This window comes from Pygocentrus nattereri, chromosome 28, assembly GCF_015220715.1.
Source record: "Pygocentrus nattereri isolate fPygNat1 chromosome 28, fPygNat1.pri, whole genome shotgun sequence".
NCBI lineage: Eukaryota > Metazoa > Chordata > Actinopteri > Characiformes > Serrasalmidae > Pygocentrus > Pygocentrus nattereri.
The window spans coordinates 3,176,809-3,199,121 of NC_051238.1; the positions used below are offsets into that span (position 1 = coordinate 3,176,809).

The window sequence follows — 22,313 nt, forward strand, 5'->3', positions numbered from 1 at the left end:
CCACCCAAATAGTACCTGCTCTGTGAGGGTCCATGGGGGTCCTGACCACTGAAGAACAGGGTAACAGAGTATCAGAGAAACAGATGGACTACAGTCTGTAACTGTAGAACTACAAAGTGCAGCTATACAGTAAGTGGAGCTGATAAATATATCATATATACACATTAACACACATGACACATGTAAATCTAGGAACTCGGAAACACCACAGCGCGCACACACACACACACACACACACACACACACACACACACACACACACACATCTGCCCGTGCGCGTGCATGTGTGTGTTAGCTCCGCCCCCTTCCCCTCCCCCGCGCGCTGTAAACACAATGACGCGTTGAGCACACGCAGCTGAAATCCAGGCGCTTCAAAGCTTCACCCTTCATATGCAAGCTCACCAACACGGGGGTCGACAGGACATTTTTCCCGAGAAAGACGAGCAGAGCGGACCGCGGTCGGACAGATGGCCAGAAAGAGCGCCGTTCCTCCGTCCTACTACGGTGAGTGTCACGCGCAGTGCCATTCAGTCCGCTGAGCTCGCGCTAATGAAGTTTCTCTCCACTCCGTCCACAAACACACCGACGCGTCTGCCTCGGCCCGCGGCCACGCGCCGTCCGGTGGTCCGGTGGTCCGGTCACCGTCTCACATTTTTCCCTTTGTTCCTAGAGGTCAGTGTTGGGGCTCGAGCGGCTGCTGCTGGTCAGAGAGGAACAAAGCCGCTCCGAGCGTCTCTGCGCTCAACTAGCTCAACCATTTAAAGGGAAACGGCGCGTTTCAGCCCGAGCTGCGCGCGCTGCCCCGCTGCCCTGCTGCCCGGGGGGCTTTTCTCCTACGCCCCCCCCCCCCCCCCCCCCGGGGGTCTTTGTGCTTTTGCCCGGGTGCAGATCCCACCAAGCGACGTGGTCTACAACTTTAACTGGGTCCCCAGTGCCCTCGCGCCTGGCCTCGCCTGGCCCTTTTGTTTTGCTAGGGTTCTTCAGTAAAGGTAATGGTTCTATCTGGAACCAGCAGTTCTGTATAGAAGCATTTCATGCATAACTGGTTCTCTGCGTGGTGAAATGGTTCTCCATATTGATGGAGAATGTGTTGTATATGCTTCTATAGAGAACTTGTTTGAAAATGGTTCTCTGTAGCACCAAAAAGGGTTCTGCTGTTGTTATGATGTTAAGATTGTGACAGTAGAAGACGTTTTTTGGTGCTAGATAGAACCATTTCATGGTGAAATTGTACTTCAGAGTGATGGAGAATGTGTTGTATGTGGCTCTGTAGAACATGTTTGAAAATGGTTCTCTGTAGCACCAAAAAGGGTTCTGCTTTTGCGGTGATGTCAAGATTGTAACAATACAAGAACCCTTTTTGGTGCTAGATAGAACCATTTCATGGTGAAATTGTACTTCTGACAGAGGGAGAGTGTGTTGTACACGATTCTATATATAACTTGTTTGACAATGGTTCTATCTAGCACCAAAAAGGGTTCTGCTGTTATGATCTTAAGCTTGTAACAGTAGAAGACGGTTTTTGGTGCTAGATAGAACCGTTTTGTGGTTAAATGCTTCTTTAGATTGATGGAGAAAGTGTTTTTTATGTTCCTGTGTAGAACTTGTTTGAAAATGGTTTTCTGTAGCACCAAAAAGGGTTCTATGTTTGTTATGATGTCTTCATTGTAAAAAATAGAAGAACCCTTTTTGGTGCTAGATAGAACCATTCATAGTGAAATAGTTGTTCAAACTGATGGAGAATGTGTTGTATATGGTTCTGTATATAACTTGTTTGAAAAGGGTTCCAAAACAGGTTCTGCTGTTGTTGTGATGCTAAGTTTGTAACAACAGAAGAACCATTTCCAAGAATGTTTTAAATCTAGCCACGTTCTCCATCAATCTGAAGAACCATTTTGCCATGTGATGTGTTCATGGTTCTATATAGAACCATTGTCTTTACTGAAGAACCCTTGAAGAAGCATACGTGTGGTCAGGTGCTGATGTTGGATGGTCAGTTCTGGATCATAAACTCATCCCAAAGGTATTGGATGGAGCTCCATCACTCCAGGGAACCCAGTTCCACTGCTCCATTGCCCAGTGCTGGGGGGGCCGTATACCCCTCCAGCCCACACCTGGCCCTGGACATGGTGACCTTAGGCTCACGCTTGGCTGCTCCAGAGTGTCCCATTCTCTTGGTCAGTGTTTTCTATGGAGAAACACAAGCTGTGAACTGAGCTCCACCTTAAAGCAGCCGAATTCGCTCCGTGTATTTTTCTCATGTTACGCAGTCTGGCTAATTATAAGAAGCAGCCTCTTTCCAAAGGACTGCAGCAGCCATCTGGCCACGCCAACGCAGCTGAAGCGTCCAAAATAGAGCCGTCCTAGTGTGGGTTCCTACGGGCGAGAGGCTATTTCTGTTGTTTTCTTATTGTTTATTTATTTATTTGGCCTATTTGTTGCTGGTGTGAGAGTCAGAGCTCCTGCTTGGGAGCAGTTGAAGGACGCGAGTCGCTCATTAGGTCCGTCGCGGATCATTTAAGAACATAAGTTAGAAGTTTAGAAGTTCCCTTGACTTCTCTGGTTTTACTGCAGACGTGACTTTTTGACGTGTGAACTCCTCTTGGGATGAAGGTGGGGACGGAACCTATAAAAAACCCTTAAACAAGATCCACACAGCTCATTATTCCAGCAGCTCAAAGTGACCAATCTCGTTCCACCTTAAATAGTCCGGCAGTCCTGACCATTTAAGGTGGAACAGGAAAATTTGAATGAGAATCTGGAGAATATCCGACTTCAGCTTCACATCACTGAAGAAATGATGACCCCCTAAATGTAACTAAAGCCCAGCAGTGAGGAGCTGAACTTTACCCTCCTCTGCCGTCCCTGCAGACGGGCCGGGGCGCCCACAGAGCGTTCCGGTGCATCAGGCTGCTGGACTATTTAAGGTGGAATGTGAATTCAGCTAAAGTGTCAAAGCCGAGACCTTTGGTGTTTGATCGTGCATGTTCATGTACTAGTATTAGTGCTCTTGTGACCAGCATGAGGAACAACCTTCAGGAGATGTTTTACATGCTACTGTTCATTTCATCTCATTTAAAATATGTTTATAAACTACAAACCCACAGGACTGAATCCAAGATCGATGAGAAGATGAGCCTTCACGCTTTAATCAGACCACTAAGCACTGAAAGATGTTTAAAATGGCCTGAAACGAGCTGATGAAGTGAATCAGATGGGTTTGACGGGTGGGCGTGGTGGAGGTTGATATGACTCACCGTTAATGATCTCTACACTTTGTCATTCGTGATGCTTCGCGGTTCCTTTTGCACTTTGTTCACGTTTCCTGTGTGAAAGAGCAGCGTTTCTTGATTAGAACAGACTTCATCACTTATAAGTGAACAGCTGTGTCCACTGGGCGGAGTTTATAATTAGCACTGTACCCACACGTCGTGCTGAGGAAAGGGTGGAGTGGCTGGACTGTTTGGCCAAAGACCAACAGGACGAAAGAAGAAGCTGTTCTCATTGTTTACAACAAAGTACTGGCATCGCTTTGAGTCCTCAGACTCGGAGTGTGTTATTTACTATTAGTACGTATCGGAAAGAACCACTTTTCAAGGAAAATGTGCAGCTCTCCGGTAAAGGATGGAGGAGAATAGCACAGATATCATGATGCTTGAAGGCAGGATACACAGTATGCATCATAAGATTACCTTTTTTCTGAAATTTGATGATCTGGACCAATGCAGAAGCAAACGTTTAGAGGTGGCATCACAAACTATGAGCAGAATGATTTTATTTAACGTTTTTTATCGCTGCCGTCAGAACAAAACCTGTATCTCCATTTTTGTCGTGTTTCAGTTTTTGACATAATTTAAAAATGCCCATCATTCTTTACATTGTGTGTAAAGTTCATGATGAAAGGTCCAACAGAAATGACCCAAAATTACTTGGAAAGATGTCTGGTTCCATTGACTTACATTGAAAGTAACATGTTTTTTCCCTTCTCCTGTAAAGTTCTCGTGCAGTTTAAATAGTGAGATAAACGGATGATAAGTCAGTACTCATGGGAAACTAATCTGTGATGCTGTGATGTTACATGGTTTTCAACACTTTTAGAAATTAAGGTTCTGTTTGGGTGCGTTTTTCACTCATCAAGGTACAAACAGTGTAGATGTTCCCTCAAAGCTCCAGCAGTGGTTTTAAGGTCTGATTGTGAAGCTTAAATCAGTTTCTCCAGGTGAAAAGTTGGTATTTGTTCCTTTTCATAACCGAATGATTTAAAACAGAAAAAAAAATTTCACAGTGACACACTGTGGCCAAATCAGGCAGTTGGGCGGAGATGATCAACAAGCAGTGCGTCCCGACCCAAACGAACTCAGAACGCTGTGGTTTCAGCCAAATAGACAATGAGTGCGTTTACATGCACTCAATAATCTGATCACTGCAGAAAATGAGATTTTCAGTCATCTGATCAACACTTTTACATGCTCTTGAGTAATCAGATAATGGGGAAACTCCGGGTCTACATGAGTCGGACAGTAATCAGATAATGGGGAGACTCCGGGTCTACATGAGTCGGACAGTAATCAGATAATGGGGAGACTCCGGGTCTACATGAGTCGGACAGTAATCAGATAATGGGGAAACTCCGGGTCTACATGAGTCGGACAGTAATCAGATAATGGGGAGACTCCGGGTCTACATGAGTTAGACAGTAATCAGATAATGGGGAGACTCCAGGTCTACATGAGTTAGACAGTAATCAGATAATGGGGAGACTCCAGGTCTACATGAGTCGGACAGTAATCAGATAATGGGGAGACTCCGGGTCTACATGAGTTAGACAGTAATCAGATAATGGGGAGACTCCAGGTCTACATGAGTTAGACAGTAATCAGATAATGGGGAGACTCCAGGTCTACATGAGTCGGACAGTAATCAGATAATGGGGAGACTCCGGGTCTACATGAGTCAGACAGTAATCAGATAATGGGGAAACTCCGGGTCTACATGAGTCAGACAGTAATCAGATAATGGGGAAACTCCGGGTCTACACGAGTCAGACAGTAATCAGATAATGGGGAAACTCCAGGTCTACATGAGTCAGACAGTAATCAGATAATGGGGAGACTCCAGGTCTACATGAGTCAGACAGTAATCAGATAATGGGGAGACTCCGGGTCTACATGAGTCAGACAGTAATCAGATAATGGGGAGACTCCGGGTCTACATGAGTCAGACAGTAATCAGATAATGGGGAGACTCCGGGTCTACATGAGTCAGACAGTAATCAGATAATGGGGAGACTCCGGGTCTACATGAGTCGGACAGTAATCAGATATCTGCTTTACAACCAGCCGATAAACTCACAGAAGAAGACGTGGCAAACATAGTGTAAAACTCAAACTTCATACTGCAGCCTTTTTTTTAAGTGTTGTGCATCTTTTCCTGAAAATATGAACACACATCATCTAGAAGATGAAGAGTATTTAAATCCTTTGGTTTCAGCGCCGCTCCAGCAGTGTTTTGCTGCATCTCATGACATCCACCGTCTGATCTAGCGCATGCTCAGACTGAGAAGTCCGAAAGAAATCAGAGTAAGAGTTCGCATGCACTGAGGAATCAGATTACTGAGCTCAAATCCAGCCTCTTTATCAGACTTCTTAATCAGACTTCTTAATCAGACTTCTTAATCAGACTTCTTAATCAGACTTCTAGATGGGAGAGTGGTGTTTACATGACCATTTGAATAATCGGACAACTGCAGAAATCTGATTATGATCGGGTTATTGAGTGCATGTATGCGCACTCATTGTTTTGCTCCGAAGCGTCGTTTTCATTTAAATTTCGTTTTCATTTCATTTTCAAGTAATGCTGCCATATAATTGCATATAGACTCAGTATATTTCCATATCCGGACTGTTTGGAAACTTGAAAGGCCCATTTCCTACATTAGCCTTGTTGTATTTTTTTCACAGAGGTCCAGTTTATAACATTTGTTTAGGTTAATGTGCCAAAAACAGTCATCACACACACACACACCACCGCCGTTTGAGGTTTTCAAGCACAGACTGAAGACCGTCTCTTTATACAGCACTTAAGTGAGCGCTGAGTTAAGTATTGATTGTAATATATTGTACTGCACTTATTAAACTGTGCTGTTTAACTCTGTTCCTTTCTCTCTGGGTATCAACATGGGCTTTTGTTTCTGTCAGTATCTGAGCTCAGGACCGTCTTTCTCTCTAACCTGTTGGTAACTAGTAAAGATCCTTTCTCTAGACAGACAGAGCTCTTTCTGGTAGTCACTCTGGATAAGAGCGTCTCCTACATGCTGTAAATGTAAATGCTTATCTTTCTGAATTGCAGTGGGAGCTGGAACCTATTCCAGCAGTCACTGGGCGGAAGGCAGGCTGCAGCTTGGACAGGTCGCCAATCCGTCGCAGGGCAGACAGACAGACAGACAGACAGACAGACATACAGTCGCACACACCTCGAGGCAATTTAGCATATCCAGTTGGCCTGACTGCATGTCTTCAGACTGTGGGAGGAAACCGGAGCACCCAGAGGAAACTCCTAGACCAGTCAACTTAAATCATAATTAATGTTCACCTGACCGTTTTATAACCTCTCTTTAACCCTTGGAATTAAACGGGCTGTTTTTGTTCCTGTCCCTTTAAGACTGACCTCTCTTCTGATTGGCTGCCCTGGTATTGTGCCCATTTAAATAGCGATCCAGGCTGAAGAACTCCTTGCAACTTTGATAGGAGTAGATGGAGCTAAACCGCTGTAGGCTGAGTAGATAGAAGTATATAGGCGTGTTGTTTTTTTTCACACCATCACAAAAACAATGAATTCCAAATGGGATATTTTTGCAGCTTGGTTTCCATATGAGTGCTGGAGAGGGAAGGGTACTGAAACTTTAGTAATGTTTACCTACCACATCATGCTGCATACTGCGTCTGTTTTATTTTAAAAGTCGAGGAAATTTTTTTTTTGCCGTGGTATTGGCCCTTTAATGATGCTTTCATACCCCTTCAGAATCTGAATTTCATAGAACTGAGAAAAAGTCAGTTCTCCCAGATATGGGCCCTTTAAGCTTCAGGTGACAGGCCCAATAGAGACCAGCTCCTGCGATGCTGGGCTGGCGGTGTGAGTAATGAGTTCTTAACCGCTCGGTAAAGACACTGTAGCAGCTCATAAAGCTCCGTTTGGCTGCTCGGAGCTCAGAGTGCTGAGCTCAGCATGTCGTTAATTAAGGAGTTTGTGGCGTGGTCAGCGCAGTGCTCCGAGTTGATTCACACAGAGGTGGAGATCTTAAGCGGGCTGGAGTTTCGCCTGAGAGATTCAGCACCGCAGTCACTGTTCAAGGGGAATTCCATCAGTTTTTCAAAATATCTGCATATCTAAGTGGTAAACAGAGTGTTTCGGTGGGAAATGGTTCAGATGTCTTTACAGTGGAAGTGATAGGAACCAGGGGTCACCATGACTACAGCACAGATTACAAAGAACAGTTACACAACACTACATGATAACTAGAGAGTGGAAGTTCGCGAATAAGCTTTAAGTTAAGCTAATTACGTTCAAACGTTAAAATGGTGGAAGACTACTGATGGGTGCTAAAGTGGTTGCTGTAGTATCTAAGGTGTTATGTAAGGTGTTGCTGTGGTGTCCCAGGTATTTGCTAAGGTGTTGCCAGGTGGTTCCTACGCTATTAAATCAACTGCCTCCTTAAATTTACTGATACCTTAAATACAGTGCCACCTTAAATTCACTGAAAACAAAGGGGTTTTTTTCTTTTTTTTCTTTAGCTTCTATACCTCTGTACCATGAATGGATAAAAAAGGCCGAGATCTAATCACAAAACAATCGTAGAACAAGGCATTCATAACCGTTTCATGTAATAACTTTCTGTGAGGGACCTTTAGAGGTGGACGTCTGGTTCCTATCACATTTTAACCATTTAATTTTGCAGAAATCTGAAAATCTAAAATAAAAATCACAGGAATTTCCTTGGGTTGCTGCAGGACAGTGTCACTGCTGGGCCGTTTAATGAAAATGTTGTCATGACATGAGACTGATATCAGAACGTTTGAATTCACTGTATAACCGATTAGGACTCGGATCAGTTTATCGCTAATTTGTCGTTGGGTATGCATGAGCGTTCTGCACTCAAACAGAGTTTACTTCTCCCCTCAGCTTAATATCTTAATCACGCCTAACCTGTTCAAAAACTCTGAACTGACTATGATTAAGCTACTGCTGCGTGTTTGCTCTGAATATAGCCTTTTTTGTTAGTGTCTCAGGCTATTACTGTGCTAAATGCAGTCAAATAATGTTTTTGTAATTTTCCTGGTGTCCATGCTTACAAACTAACATTTCACCATGCGAAGGTTTTCGCACTTTGGACCTTGTGTGTTTTTACAGTTCAGGGGCCGCTTTACAGAAACGTCCTGTCTTTTTGTCTTCAGATGTGGTGAGATCAAGAAGATTTTTCACAAACTCGTATGACAGAAACAAGTTTGGTCTTACTTTAGGAATCTTACATCATCTTAAGTTAGGAAACCTAGACGGCAATCAACTGACCATACGTGCAGCTGAAACATAAACACATAATCAAAATAATCCGTCTTCTTAGCCAGACCGCTAACTACCCTAGTTGAAAGAGGATATTGGACCACTATGGGCCCTCTGATGGCAAAGCTGGTGGTCCACTGGTGTTTTGCTCAGCAGTTTCCCGGCGGCCGACCGTTGTTTAAGCCAAGTAATGGACAAAATTCCACTTATCATCTCTCGTTTTCCTCCAACAGTCCAATTTACTTACTTTTCCTTCCTTCCTTTCTTTAGTTCTACTTTGTAAATTAGTTTTCTTTTTCTCTCAGTATTTTTAAAATCTGTTTGAGGAGAACCAGCGACCGATATATATGCTTGCTATCTGGGTGCTGGTAGGTAGACAGATAGACAGATGCATAGATAGATAGACATCTAGGTAGACAGACTTGACAGACTGACCTACTGATTGACTCACTTACTGTCTGACTCACTCACTCACTCACTCACTCACTCACTCACTCACTCATTCACTCATTCACTCATTCACTCATTCACTCATTCACTCACTCACTCACTCACTCACTCACTCACTCACTCACTCACGCTCCCAAAGGGAAATTGCACTGTTTCAGTAGCAACACATATAATTTCACATAAACTACACTATGCAGAAAATAAAAAGTAGAAATAGAAATGAGCATAAGCTAAATTATAAGAGAATAGACATAAAGCATATCTATTTGCATACGAGACAGATTTGTTGTATTAACATGACAGCAGGCACTTGGTATGAGGTCATCTAAAAGCACAGTGAGTTTAGAAGTAACTAGTAGTAGCAGCAGTGTTACAGTGTGAAGTGCACAGTGAGAGTCATTACAGTAGCAGTTCTGATATAGTGCATGGTGAATATTAACAGGAGAGATGATACAGTGCTGTAGTTCAGACAGCAGGAGATCAGTACCGTGTCTGCAGTGAGGAGACTTGCTGTAGAGCCGTATAGTAGTGGGTAAGAAAGATCTCACGCGGCTGTTTAACGCGACGCAGTCGGCACTGAATGAGCTTCAGTGTGAGGGTGTGAGGTGTTGTCCAAGAATTACTGATGTAAAAAGGTCAAACAAAACTTAAGTGTGATAAACTGTAAGTAGTGAATACTGTGAGAGTGCCATTTGCTGTTTATCAAAGTTTCGCTGCTCTCTGTTTCAGTCTCCATTTCCCAAATGCTTTAGCCGACGCTAAACGCGCTAACGTTACTCCTGCTAATAAAAAGACACGCGTTCAGCTCCGTCTCCTCATTATTCACCACCATCATTGTAATATTTCATCAACATTAACACATGAACATAATCAGAGGGCGGTGGAGTCGGCAGCGTCTGAGATTTTTTAAAAAACGCAGTTAGAAAAGAAAAACGTCTCCCAGTGAAAGCCGCGTTTTACAGTAGAAATAAATGGAGCTCATTATGCTGGTAGTGAACTACGCTGCCTGACTCAGCCGCCTAAAAACCATAGAAACGGACCTTAAACAGACGTTAGGACCCTGTTGGGCTTCATCTTAAAGTTAGGACAGGATTTAGGAGGTTTAGTCTTGTTAGGATGTTTGTGTGATGCTGTTTTCTGATCTGGAGTTAATGATGAGATTATGAAGGTGGGAGCTGTTATTCTGGAATAGACACTGAACTAAATTCAGTCCGTACTGAATTCGTCATGGTGACTTAACAGATGAGAGTTCTGACTTAAGAAGTTTCCATCATGTGGCCACAGGAGAAAAAAGTCAGTAATGTCACGTGACTGAATCACTGCATCATCAGCACAAACTAACGAGCAGAACGAGCTTCGCTGAGAAGATCATTAACTCTGATCAGGTTCAACACTGCTGCCATGGTAACGCTGAATGATGGGGAAAAAAGCACATGAATTCCGATCTGAGTGTCACATGGCCACAAATCGGATACGTAACTGATCTAGGACCACATATGAAAGTGGCTCAGGTCGGATTTGAAATGGTCAGATTTGTGTCCACACAGCCCTGAAAACACCAGATCTGAGTCACATCAGGGCATAAAAATCAGATTTGTGCCACTTTAACCAGGTAATGTGAACGTAGACTTAGTGTTCTCCTCCAAGCGTGTTGAGCTCCAATGATGTTGTGTTAGCGGCAGTTTGAAGTGATGTGGTGGAGCTTTATGTGTCTCGGAGGAAGGGTGTGCTAAAATTCATCTCTCAGCTTAGCATCGTGTGATAGAGGGAGACCCAGCTAGTGGCATCATGAGGCTTAATAAGGGCATTATAATGCCCCCAATACTGGGTCACCACAGTCCTGTATGTGTGCCGTGTGGTGTCTGCGCTGAGATAATCAATCTGTTTCATTTCATAACTTGGAGCTCAGACTCGCTGACCCCCTGCAGAGCTGGACACCAGCCTTCCAGCTTTAATACAGCCCAGTTTTAACCATCAGGGCCAGAGCCGGTCAGAGAACAGAGCCGCTCTTACAGCTGGTGGGAGAAGCTAAATGACACTGAGGTTGATTTATTGAACGGCTAATGGCTCATACAGGATCTGCAATGCACTTCAGCTTGCAGTTCAGCTCTGATTCCATCCCTGACTTTACAGAAGATTCGCAACGAGACACAGACCTCCGAACAGAACAGCGGTAATCAGAAACACACTACAGCTACGTAGGTCTGAGGAAAGAGACTTTACTCTGGAGGAGTGTTAAACGAGAGAGAGGGAGAGAAAGAGAGTGAGAGAGGAAGGACAGGGAGGTACAGACAGTGAAAGAAAAAGAGACAAAGGAAAAAAAGACAAACTAAACAAGAAAACGAGAGGAAGGTCCAGGTGATAAGGAGAGTGAGAGGGAAAAAGGAGAGGGCGAGAGGGAGGGAGGGAGAGAGGGAGGGAGGGAGGGAGGGAGGGAGAGAGGGAGGGAGGGAGGGAGAGAGGGAGGGAGAGAGGGAGGGAGGGAGGGAGGGAGGGAGAGAGGGAGGGAGGGAGGGAGAGAGGGAGGGAGGGAGGGAGGGAGAGAGGGAGAGAGGGAGGGAGGGAGAGAGGGAGGGAGAGAGGGAGGGAGAGAGGGAGGGAGAGAGGGAGAGAGGGAGGGAGAGAGGGAGGGAGGGAGGGAGGGAGGGAGGGAGGGAGGGAGAGAGGGAGGGAGAGAGGGAGGGAGGGAGAGAGGGAGGGAGAGAGGGAGGGAGGGAGGGAGAGAGGGAGGGAGGGAGGGAGAGAGGGAGGGAGGGAGGGAGAGAGGGAGGGAGGGAGGGAGGGAGGGAAAAATCCTTTATATTTTTGCTGTTTTTGTGTTTCATTCTGATAAAAAACACTCAGAAGTGCAGACTCGACCTGCGCCAACCAGAATGTAAAGTAGTCTTTATGTAACTAAGCGATTGATTATGTAATTATGTATGTTTTATTAATTTCAGAGCAGTAAGATCTCCAGGCATGTGAGGGTTATCTGAAGGCATCAGATCAGGATCTCATGAAGAACCTTCAGCAGGTGATTTCTGAGCACAGATGATCCTAATGCCCTGCAGCTCAGAGAGCAGCGCAGTTGGAAATGATGTCACTGATTAAGAGAGCAGGCTGCTGATGATAGTCGAGGAGGTTTGCCTGGGCATGTAATTGAAATCCAACACCCCCACCCCCCACCCCACACCCCCGCACCCTCAACACGACCCAACTGGGCCCAGCTGGTTCTGCTAAACCTTGAACTCGAACTTGTTTCTTGCAACACTATAAATACATCACTGTAAAATTACAGTCAATTACAGGCCACTAGTTGCATCATTTTCACAGTTAAAAAAAACCAGCTGTAGATTCTGCGGTACAGTAATAAGCTTTTATTAAAATATAGTAATCTCACGCATTTTCCATAACCGCTGTAAGAATATAGGTAGTTATACACCGATCAGGCATAACGTTCTGACCACCTCCTTGGCTCTGACTTTACATCTACAAGGTGGACCGATGAGGTAGGAGTGTCTAATAGAGTGGACAGTGAGTGGACAGTGGTTCCATTGATGAACATTAAAAGTAAAGTAAATTTTTCCTACTTGTTATTTTGGAGGTACATAGTTTTGTTGAAAAATCTGCTGTAATACGTTAATAAAGCAACACCTGAATCATCAGAATGACTAGGCAGCTAAAGCAGCTCACGTTAGCCTGTTTTGTGTGTCGTTATCTGTACCCGTATAACTCAGGATGTCTTGATACTGACACTGTGCTCATTTCTTTGTACTATACCTAATAGACATTCACAGATCTATCCGATACCAGCTGATCACATGTTCAGCGCTGATAAACAAATGACTCAAGGTGGACGTGAGCGAGTGTTTGACCACTCGCTAGTCACTTTAAACACATAAAGGTTATGACAGAAGTGGTCAACGTGTTGTATCCCGACCTGGAACATCAGTTCAGATTGTGAAAAGTTGTTGGAAGGGGAAAATCGGGATTAAATTGTGTAGCATACACCCCTCTTAAGTCATTTAAAATCTCAGAACTTGGCAACCGCAGCCCCTATTTCTTTTTTTTTTTTTTACAAGCCCTTGTCCACTTGGCCTCATCCTTCCCAGCTCCATCTTAAGGCCTGGTTCGTTACTTTATTAGCTGAAGTAAAGGGCGGTAGATGAGCTCTGATAATATAATCAAGAAATTGATGCCGATCGTTTTTCTTATTTCAAGAAAGATTGTTTGAAAGACATTAGGTTTGAATCAGTGAAACGATCTGCCAGGGGAATAAGACACTCGTCAGGTGAAATGACTTGAAGACGAGTGCAGTAAGTCTAGAAATAAGTTACACAATCATAATATTCAGACAACAATCTCATAATTAGACATATTGGCCAGATTTAAGGTGTTTTCATTTGCTAAGATATCATTTTTGCAGTGCACTGTTTGTCTATGCAAGCCGTGTCGCTCCAGCGCTCCACTACTGAAGCAAAAGTTCAGATACTAAACACATCTGGGCTGGTCGGCTGCATTTTCACTGTAACATCTGTTTTTTCACTGTACTGTTCCTTTAATTCAGAACACATGTTCTGTATAACTGTATAACCGCTCGCCGCGTGGTTTATACGGCAGAAGGCCTCTTGGCTCGTTTTTCTGTCTTACCGATTGGCTTTCTGTGCTTTCCTCTGAGCCGTCTTTGTGTGTGCGAGTCAATAACAATAGCGGATTATGCTAAATCTTCTTGCGCTCGGCGTGTGAAACACACAATGGTGTCGTCTCCTCCCGTTGCCACACATTGGACGATGCGCTCTGCAAGTTGTCTGGATTTAGTAAATGGACCCCACAGCACATACAAGCCATTCAAAGCATAACAAAGGCCTGCCAAGCCCGCTGCTGACTCTGTTTAAAAGAGTCGTTTCACACAATAACGCCACACTGGTGCGGGGCGGGAGGCTGGTGGGTGGTGGTGGTTAAAGGGCCCATATCATGGAAAACCAGGTTTCTCACAGTTTCTAAAATGTGTGCTACATACAGTATGTGCCCATTTTAACACAATAATATTAATAATATGTTTAATTTGAATTTCATGACTTCAAGGTTACTGATTACAGACAAGGAACAATAATGGTAACACTTTATTGTAGGATCCTGTTCATAAGGCTGCATAAGCTTGTCATGACAACTGACATAGCCATACATAAATGTTTATAAATACTTGTTTCAAAAGGCATCATTTGCTGTAACACTGTAATTTGCCCATTTTGATCAAAGTTAGCTAAAGCAGCCTTGATGACAGATGATGCCTGTTGGAATAAGCCCTTATAAAGTGTTGTCAGTTATCATAAGCTTATGTAGGTGTAATGTAGTCTTATGAACTGAACCCTACAGTAAAGTGGTACCAAAATAAAAGCAATATAAAATATAAAGGTCCATATACAAAAAAAAAAAATCAACGTTCAGTGGATCGTATATATTTTCAGTGTGTAACTGTGTTTATAACGCTGGATTTCTCTGGATTTGAAGTGCAGAGTTGTTTTTAGCTGTTATTTTTATTTTTTTAGGATAAATCTGACTCAGGCCAGCAGGAAGCGTGAGGTGTGATAGCTGAGGAGGAGTGAAAGCTGATAAAACTTGTCCACCCAGAAGACGCATGACTTGTAAAAGAGGACGAGTTTCCACCTCCTCCAATCTGTTCATCTATCACTCGCTGTCACGTCTGTCTATCCGTCTGTCCGTCGGACTGACTGATCGTTTTTCTGTTTTTTTTTTTTTTAATCTGCTGCCCTTTTTGCGTGTCTATCAACTCATCTGTCACCTGTCTATCAGGACATCTGTCCATGTTCCTGCCAAAAAGTTTTTGACAGGCTTAGAGCTTTTAGGTCCAATGAACATTCTCTGGTTTAGAGCTATAAGAGTAAAGGACAGGCTAAGTCTTAGAGCATTTAGGTCCAATGAACAGTCTCTGGTTTAGAGCTATAAAAGTAAAGGACAGGCTAAGTCTTAGAGCATTTAGGTCCAACGTACGCTCTCTGGTTTAGAGTAATGTTTGTAACGTAGGCGTATAAGTTTAAGTATACACACTAGTGAGCACACTTGCCCTGAGTGGTGGGCAGCCCTATCCATGGCGCCTGAGGAGCAGCTGGGGTTGAGGTGTCTTGCTCAAGGACACCTCAGTCATATACTGTAGGCACTGGGGATCGAACCGGCAGCGTTCCAATCACAGGGCCGGTTCCCTAACCTCCAGCCCACCACTGCCCTAGGTGTCAGTGTTGAGTCTTAGAGCCTTTAGGTCCAGTAGAAAGTCCTTAATGCTGTTAACTGTGGTGGAGAACAAATGTTACCAATCCAAAAACTAAAGAAACAGATGTTCATGAGCCCCAGTTATCAGCAAAAGCACAGTTTTGTTGCGACTGAAGCCTGACCTTCTGTGGTTGTTTCACTCAGGACTTGACAGCTGAGAGTTTTCCTGAGATAAGAGGCAGAGACAAAGTGATAGAAAAGGAAAAATAGACCGAGTGAGTGAAAGCTGTTTATTGCACCTGCACTCGTTCTTAAAGCTGCTTTTCCGAATGGAGAGTTGATGAAAGAAACCTGTGTTTCACAGCAGGACCGTAGCACAGCTCACTCAGTGTGTGGGTGTGTGAGCGAGAAGGACGGGAGTGAATGAAAGAATTCTTGTTCTGTAAGGGAGTGTACCATGTTCTAGGTCATGCTGCTCGGAAACAAGTTGAATTTAGCTTCAAGTACAGTAAAGGCTTTATTATAAATATGTAGAGGCTGCAGTTTAATCAAAGAAGCGCATGGCCGTTTGCAGGAGTGCACTATTGAGTACAGAGAGCTCCTACTTCGTGGCGTCATGGGAGCTATGAAGCTAATGTAGCTGCAAGTAGTGGAAGCTTATGGCCCACCAATTAGCATCGTGCTAACTGCATACCTAAATCTTGCCGAGTGGTTAAGGAATCTCAGACTAATAGCTCTTTAGTCTTACTGTAAAACTCATATACAAAAGGTGAAACATGCAGTTGTGTGCAAATGTTTGGCCAAATTACAATTTTCATTAACTCGTTAAGCCTTAATTGATTTGTTAGGGCTGGTTAGGCAGGCCCAGTGCAGTTGTAAGGAATTGTCAGGTGATGAATTCCAGAGCATAATAAATTCTCTGGCTCTAGCAGTCTTGCAATAGACTCAGTAACCATGAGCTCCTCCACGCAGCTTGCTGAGGATCTGATAATAACTCTAACTGATGCCTACAAAGGGGAGATAGCTTTAAAGCACCTCCAGCTCACAGTTTCCGCTGTCTGAAACGTCATTAACAGGAACTGCGGAAGGCAAGACAAGATCTGCACCACCACATGGCAGCAAAGAACTTGAAGGTTTTTCTCATCCAGGAGTGGTGGTGCACTGTTTTACTGTGCAGCATTGCTTGCACAAACATGATCTGCATCCGAAGGAAAATCTCAACAGTGACCTCATCACAAAGTCAGCATTTGCAGAAATATCTAATTAAACTAGAGGCATTTTGGAGCCTAGTACTGTGGACTCTGTAACTTCGTAAACTGAAAAGTGTGTTTTCAAGAAAAAGGAGCAGCGTTTGATGAAAAGAACACCTTTCCAGCTGTTAAGCAAAGGAGGGATTTGTTATGCTTTGGTGTTGTGTGGCAGAAGAAGCATAGCACAAGTAGAGGGAAGAATGAATTCCACTAAATATCAGCAAATTCTGGAAGCAAGTGCGGAGCGGTCTGACTAGCCTGAAACTGCTTCTATAACAGGGCACTAATTCAAAACATACGTCATACGACAAAACATAAGTCCACCACAGTCTACTTCAAGGAACCAAGCTGAAGTTTTGAAAATCAGATTATAGATGGTCTAAGAACACGGCAGAACTAGGAGCATCTGCAAGGAAGAGTGAGTGAAGAATGGAAGGAAATCTAATATAAAGTAAATTTGCATTAAAATTTCAATGCTGTCGGGAGAAAACCTTGCATCGCCAAAATGGTAACTTTACAGGAGAAGGAAAAATACTACTTTACTTTTGAAACTAACTAAATAAATAAATAAAGGGGAAGGCCCGTCTCTGTTAGTAGACTGTTCAATGTCAGTTATAGATTTAATGTTATCTGTATAGTTCAGAATTGGTCCCCAAATAGTTAAGAATTTGTTCCTGGAGTAAATATTTTATTTTTTCCAAATGTATGAATTGCATCAGGTCACTAAGCCGCACAGATGCTTCTGGAGGGTGTTTTGATTGCTGTGACTTTTCCTAACAGATATGTCAGATATGGCGGCTAATGGGTTAGGCTGAAGATCCATATTAAGAGACTCTGATAAGAGGTGAAAAATCGAAAGCCAGTAGGTGGCTAAAGCTGGGCAAGACCAGAACATATGGGTCAGATTGGCTGGGGTATTACGAAATCTATCACAATTGGTGTCGTCATTAGAATATATTTTAGCTAGTCTTGCCTTAGACAAATATGCATGATGTAGCACTTTAAATTGTATTATACCTAATTTGGCACAAGAGGTACTACTATTAACTCTTTGTAGAGCACAGTTCCAAGACTCTTCTTCAATGTTTCTACCTAAATCCTTCTCCCGATCAGTCTTAATTTTGGTCAAGGTCACATTTTTAATAAAGGTTATAATGTCAGTTAGGCTTGAAATTAGCCCTTTTGAAAAAGGGGAGGTTTCTAATATATCGTCCAATACTGAATTTTGGGGTAGGTTAGGAAAGTTAGTATCTAAATTTCGCAAAAAGTGCCGGACTTGAAAATAGCAAAAGATATCAGATCGGCGAAGATTACATTTTACTGATGGCTCATCAAAGCTTGGAAATACCTTGTCTGCACCAAGTAGAAGATGCAGAATCTAGTTTAGCTGGAGAAAATAAGTGATTTGTGCATGTAGGGCTTATATGAAGAAAACGTTTGAACCCAAAGTGCTCCCTGAATTGATTCCATATTTTAAGTGTATTGATAACAACTGGGTAATTGGTAAAGGCTGAAGCAAGCAGGGGGAGACCAGAGGTGACCAGGGCCTTGAGAGACGTTGAAATACAAGAAATAGCCTCAAGGTGGCACAAGTCAGTGTCTGGGGCATGGAGCCAGTAGATCATTTTTTGGATATTTGCAGCCCAATAATAATGACAGAGGTTTGGAAGGGCTAATCCACCATGTTGTTTAGATCTCTGCAGCAGTTCTATACGAATTCTGGGATATTTACTGTTCCAAATAAATTCAACAAAAATTTTATCAACAGATTTAAAGAAGGATTTGGTAAGATAAAGTGGGATACTTTGAAATAAGTACAGGAAGTTGGGAAGCATGTTCATTTTTATGCAGTTTACTCTCCCTGCCAGGGATAAATTAACTGACCTCCATTTTTCCAAGTCTAGTTCTGTTTTCTCAAACACCGGAGAGAAATGTTCTTGATAGAGGTTCTGCATGTCTCTTATGTTAATGCCAAGGTATTTGGATATGTGACATGGTAGCGTATCTTCCTGAATCTTGCGTGCTAAATCATTAATGGGGTAACATTCACTTTTATCAAAATTTAACCCAGAGAATGTACCAAATCTCCCAAGAATATGAACAATGCGCGGTATACTTAGAACGGGGTTTGATTATATATAATAATAAATCATCTGCATATAAAGGTAGTCTGTGCTCTTCTCCACCTCTAACAATTCCACTGATTGATGGCGATGATTTAAGTATAATGGACAAGGGTTCAATGGCGAAGACAAACAGGAGAGGACTGATAGGGCAGCCCTGACGAGTTCCTCTTGATGGTTGAAAGTACTGTGACTGCTTGCCAGTTGTAATCACCGATGCTTTGGGAGAGGACTATAAAAGCTTAATCCATGAAATAAAGGTGGGTCTGAGTCCAGATTTCTCTAAACTTAAAAACAGATAGGGCCACTCAACCCTATCAAAGGCTTTCTCTGCATCCAGGGAGACAACCACTTCTGGTGTCTCCCCGGATGCAGGAAAATAGATGATATTTAAAGACGGCGGATGTTCACAAATGAATGTCGGCCCGATATAAAGCCAGTTTGATCAGTAGAGATTACAGCATGCTTTGCAGTTCCCAGGCGTATGGCGAGGGCCTTGGCCAAGATTTTTACATCATTATTTAATAAAGAGATAGGCTGATATGAATTACACTGTTTTATCTTTACCTGGCTTGAGTAGAAGAGAAATTGAGGCTTGAGTTAATGGTGATGGCAGTTAACCTCGAGACAACGAATCATTGAACATATCCAGTAAAAAGGGTGATCATTTATTAGAAAATGCTTGATAAAATTCTATGGGGAACCTGTCTGGGCCTGGTGCCTTGCCACTTTGTAATGCCTGAATTGCACCGTTAACTTCTGCCTGCTCCAGTTCAGTTTTAAGTTCTTCGTTAATAGAAGGGGCTTGAAGGTTATTGAAAAAATCCATGTCTGCGCTGTCAGAGGGTGTTTCTTACGTATGTAAGTTTGAATAGTATGCTGCAAATGTGTCATTAATTCCTACTGGGTCTCTCCATTAGGTTCCCTTATTTGTAAAGTCTGTTGAGTAGCTGAGTGACTCTTAAGCTGTTGAGCCAGAAGGTGTCCAGCCTTGTCACCATGCTCATAAACCAGTCCGTGTGATTAAGAGATGTGGGTTTAGATCGGTCCAGTACTGGATTAATTACACAATTCAGGTCTCCCCCAAAAATCAGCTGATGTGAGTTTAACTCTGGTATCAAAGAGAATACTTTCCTTATAAATTTAGCAGCATCCCAGTTAGGAGCGTATATGTTAACCAAGACTACAGGCTTGCGAAAAAGAAGACCTGATACAATTATAAAGCGACAAAACTACTTTACTTTTAATGTAAGTCAGTGGAACCAGATGTTTTTCCTTTTCTGGGCCTTTTCTTTTGGTCAATTTATCATGAAATTTACATGCAACTTAAAGGACAACAGGTATTTTCAAATTATGTCAAAATCTGAAAAACAACCAAAATGGACATATGAGGTTTTGTTCCGAAAGCAGCGATTTGCAGATTATTATTCTTTTTTTCACTTCATCAATAAAATCTGTAAATTTGTCCAACTTTTGCGCAGAAGCTGTGTTGCTGTTAATGACGCAGATCCATGGCACGCAGTCATGCTGATTGGACAGCGGTAACGCTCTGTTATTGGGCAGACGACTCAGTTCTGAAAGCTCATTTAAGTTGAGTTTTGTGCAGTTTGAAGTGGCGCAGCGTCAGGCCTGAACGCTCCTCTCGCTCAGTGCAGTGTTTGCTGAAGGATGTGGAGATGAACAGCCAAATGAATTGAAGTCCACAGAGCTGCCGTTATGATGCCATTGCCACAATGACTTTGGGCTATTTTCCAAATGTGTCCAGAACGCTTTGTCCACGGACGCACGGCCTCACATTGATCAAGGTCACTGCGCTCTCTCTCTCTCTCTCTCTCTCTCTCTCTCTCTCTCTCTCTCTCTCTCTCTCTCTCTCTCTCTCTCTCTCTCTCTCTCTCTCTCACACTCTCTCTCTCTCTCTCACACTCTCACTCACACTCTCACACACACACACACTCACTCTCACTCTCTCACCCTCTCTCTTACACACACACACACACACACACACACACACACACACTCTCTCTCTCTCTCTCACTCACTCACTCACTCACACACACACACACACACACTCACTCACTCACTCACTCACTCACTCACTCACACACACTCTCTCTCACACTCTCTCTTACACACACACACTCTCTCTCTCTCTCTCTCTCTCTCTCTCTCTCTCTCTCACACACACTCTCTTTCTCTCTCACACACTCTCACACACTCTCACTCACACACACACACTCTCACACACACACACACACACACACACACACTCTCTCACACACTCACTCTCTCTCTCACACTCTCTCTTACACACACACACACACACACACACACACACACACACACACTCACTCACTCACACACACTCAGCGCTCTCACAGTGACCGCACACTCATCTCTCTCTGACCTGCCAGGATTTTTTTTTATATCTGCCCGTTTCTATGGCCAGACTGTGGTCACTGAGCCTGTACTGGGTCAGGATCTGTCTCTGCTGTGGGTCACTGAGCCTCTACTGGGTCAGGATCTGTCTCTGCTGTGGGTCTCTGAGCCTCTACCGGGTCAGGATCTGTCTCTGCTGTGGGTCTCTGAGCCTCTACCGGGTCAGAATCTGTCTCTGCTGTGGTCACTGAGCCTCTACTGGGTCAGAATCTGTCTCTGCTGTGGGTCTCTGAGCCTGTACTGGGTCAGGATCTGTCTCTGCTGTGGGTCTCTGAGCCTCTACTGGGTCAGGATCTGTCTCTGCTGTGGTCACTGAGTCTGTACTGGGTCAGGATCTGTCTCTGCTGTAGGTCTCTGAGCCTCTACTGGGTCAGGATCTGTCTCTGCTGTAGGTCTCTGAGCCTCTACTGGGTCAGGATCTGTCTCTGTTGTGGGTCTCTGAGCCTCTACTGGGTCAGGATCTGTCTCTGCTGTGGTCACTGAGTCTGTACTGGGTCAGGATCTGTCTCTGCTGTGGGTCTCTGAGCCTCTACTGGGTCAGGATCTGTCTCTGCTGTAGGTCTCTGAGCCTCTACTGGGTCAGGATCTGTCTCTGTTGTGGGTCTCTGAGCCTCTACTGGGTCAGGATCTGTCTCTGCTGTAGGTCTCTGAGCCTCTACTGGGTCAGGATCTGTCTCTGCTGTGGGTCTCTGAGCCTCTACTGGGTCAGGATCTGTCTCTGCTGTAGGTCTCTGAGTCTGTACTGGGTCAGGATCTGTCTCTGCTGTGGTCACTGAGTCTGTACTGGGTCAGGATCTGTCTCTGCTGTGGTCACTGAGTCTGTACTGGGTCAGGATCTGTCTCTGCTGTGGGTCTCTGAGCCTCTACTGGGTCAGGATCTGTCTCTGCTGTGGGTCTCTGAGCCTCTAAAGGGTCAGGATCTGTCTCTGCTGTGGTCACTGAGTCTGTACTGGGTCAGGATCTGTCTCTGCTGTGGGTCTCTGAGCCTCTACTGGGTCAGGATCTGTCTCTGCTGTAGGTCTCTGAGCCTCTACTGGGTCAGGATCTGTCTCTGTTGTGGGTCTCTGAGCCTCTACTGGGTCAGGATCTTCTCTGCTGTGGGTCTCTGAGCCTCTACTGTGTCAGGATCTGTCTCTGCTGTGGGTCTCTGAGCCTCTACTGGGTCAGGATCTGTCTCTGCTGTGGTCACTGAGTCTGTACTGGGTCAGGATCTGTCTCTGCTGTGGGTCTCTGAGCCTCTACTGGGTCAGGATCTGTCTCTGCTGTAGGTCTCTGAGCCTCTACTGGGTCA

The 22,313-nt window shown here is 44.1% G+C and overlaps 1 protein-coding gene across 4 annotated transcripts in view; it reads left to right on the forward strand.

The window, feature by feature from the left end:
• Positions 1–378: 378 nt before the first annotated feature.
• Positions 379–22,313, forward strand: part of LOC108412671 (choline transporter-like protein 5-B) — an 87,311-nt gene continuing 65,376 nt past the window's right edge. For all 4 annotated transcript variants that reach the window (XM_017684798.2, XM_017684800.2, XM_037535909.1 and 1 more), the window contains exon 1: positions 379–504. In XM_017684798.2, coding sequence (XP_017540287.1) covers positions 468–504 — 37 coding nt within the window. In that variant the 5' untranslated portion in view covers positions 379–467. The remainder of the gene's footprint in view (positions 505–22,313) is intronic.